The sequence below is a fragment of the Mauremys reevesii genome, linkage group 1 (genome assembly GCF_016161935.1).
Source record: "Mauremys reevesii isolate NIE-2019 linkage group 1, ASM1616193v1, whole genome shotgun sequence".
In the NCBI taxonomy this organism is placed as follows: domain Eukaryota; kingdom Metazoa; phylum Chordata; order Testudines; family Geoemydidae; genus Mauremys; species Mauremys reevesii.
In genome coordinates, this window is record NC_052623.1 from 9,073,753 (window position 1) to 9,075,762 (window position 2,010).

At 46.5% G+C, this 2,010-nt stretch overlaps 1 protein-coding gene across 1 annotated transcript; it reads left to right on the forward strand.

Annotated features, from left to right (window-relative positions):
• Positions 1 to 503: 503 nt before the first annotated feature.
• LOC120400325 (olfactory receptor 52E2-like) lies at positions 504 to 1,442 on the forward strand. Its single transcript, XM_039528756.1, has one exon. It carries the CDS (start codon positions 504 to 506, stop codon positions 1,440 to 1,442), a length of 939 nt encoding a protein of 312 aa, XP_039384690.1.
• The last annotated feature ends 568 nt before the right edge of the window (positions 1,443 to 2,010 follow it).

Consider the following 2,010-nt stretch of genomic DNA (forward strand, 5'->3'; position numbering starts at 1 on the left):
TGCTCTCATGACATTGTATTTTCTGTATGATTCCTCAGCCAACTCCTCCTGGATCCCAATGCTATACTTAGTTTCTGCTCTGCTTGCACTGTGAGTGGTGCTTCCCAAAGCTGTGTACAATGACGCCCAGGTTCCTGTACTAAATTCATATAGTCAAATTAGAACCTTGTAAGATGTTTGAGGAGTTCAATTTTTTCCCGCCAATGGCATACACGTTGCAGATATTGACATCCAAGTTTATCTGACATCATGCCGCCCATTCACCTGGCTTGGTTAGTGCCTTCTGAGGATGTCTCTCGACACGAATATGACTGAAATAATCTGGTGCCATCTGTAAAGGTTCCCACATCACTGCATACACCCCTTTCTAGATTGTTAATACCTATACCATATTTACCGTGTTAATTCTTATAAACTCTGTAACACCCCCGCCCCCACTGTGTTTCTCTTCCTTCACAGGCACCTTGAAGATTTCTGAGCACGATCGCCACATCAAACACCTCATGGCAGCTTTCAACCTCACTCCCTCTGAACCTTCACCATTTATCCTAATGGGCATCCCAGGCCTGGAAGCTGCCCACATCTGGATTTCCATCCCTTTCTCTACATTCTACATTATCAGCCTGTTCGGAAATGTCATGCTTCTGTTTGTTATAGGCAAAGAGCAGACCCTGCACAAGCCAATGTACCTGCTGCTCTGCATGCTGGCGCTCACAGATATCGGCATGTCTACCTCCGTCGTGCCGAAGGCACTGTGTATATTTTGGTTCAATTTGAAAGGCATTACTGTGGGTGGCTGCCTCACCCAGATGTTCTTCATTCACACAGTTTCTGTTATGCATTCAGCTGTCCTCGTGACAATGGCCTTTGATCGTTATGTTGCCATATGCAACCCTCTGAGATATGGCACCATCCTCACCAATGCACGAATAGCTAAGCTAGGGTACGTGGGTTTCACAAGAGCTGTTCTCTTCATTCTGCCCATGCCCCTGCTCCTGAGCAGGCAGCCGTTCTGTGCCTACCGCATTATCCCCCATACGTACTGCGAGCACATGGCTGTGGCAAAGATGTCCTGTGGGGACATCACAGTCAGCAGGACGTATGGCTTGGTGATAGCAATTGTAGTCAACGGGTCAGACCTGACACTCATTGCCCTGTCCTATGGTCTGATCATCAGGGCCATCCTCAGAATCTCCTCCAAGAGAGCCCACCTGAAAACCCTCAACACCTGCACGTCTCACATCTGTGTGATGCTGATGTCTTATACTCCCTCCCTCTTCTCCTTCCTGACACAGAGGTTTGGTCAAGGAATTGCTTCCCATGTACATGTCACTTTTGCTAACTTCTATCTCCTTGTCCCCCCCATGCTCAACCCTATCATTTATGGTGTGAAATCCAAAGAGCTTCGTGACAAAGTGGGCAAATACACCCGCAGAAGGTGATTGCCACTGACTTTAAAACTGTGCAACAAGAGGGGGAAATGAGATCTCCTCATTAATCAAGGGTGCTCTGTCCCAGTTTGGCTGAGCTCAGCATTGTGGAAGTTCAGAGTCTGAGAAGCACCTCACACCTAACATCTTATCACTGCATCACCAAGTTCCCGCTCTCTGACCATCACCTGACCTCTTTCAGTGTCATCCATCAGCTCCCAACCCCACACACCCTGTCACTCGGCCTTTCTGTGACTACCAGACCACCAGAAGATACTGAACTTTTCTGATGGAAGGTGGGTTCCCTTAGTTCCTGTGTGAACAGGGTTCTTAATCAGTTCAACAGACTGAAGCTACACTTTTCCATAGCCAAAGACAAAGTAAGAAACTACAGTGCTGCACAGCAATTCCGTGAACAAAATTTACCTGATTTTTCTACTTTCAATTCTTCTGTAATCCTGGAGAAGAAACCAAATGTTTCAGTTGGAATGTGTGAATATATAAAAGTTGCTGCAGGAATTCTGGCTAGACCTTGTTTCTGAGAGTTGTGAAACTATGTATTTTTGAGAACCGGATTGAT

Bases quoted from the DNA above. Each gene is read 5' to 3' on its own strand.
- LOC120400325 (XM_039528756.1), top strand. From the start codon at position 504: ATGGCAGCTTTCAACCTCACTCCCTCTGAACCTTCACCATTTATCCTA.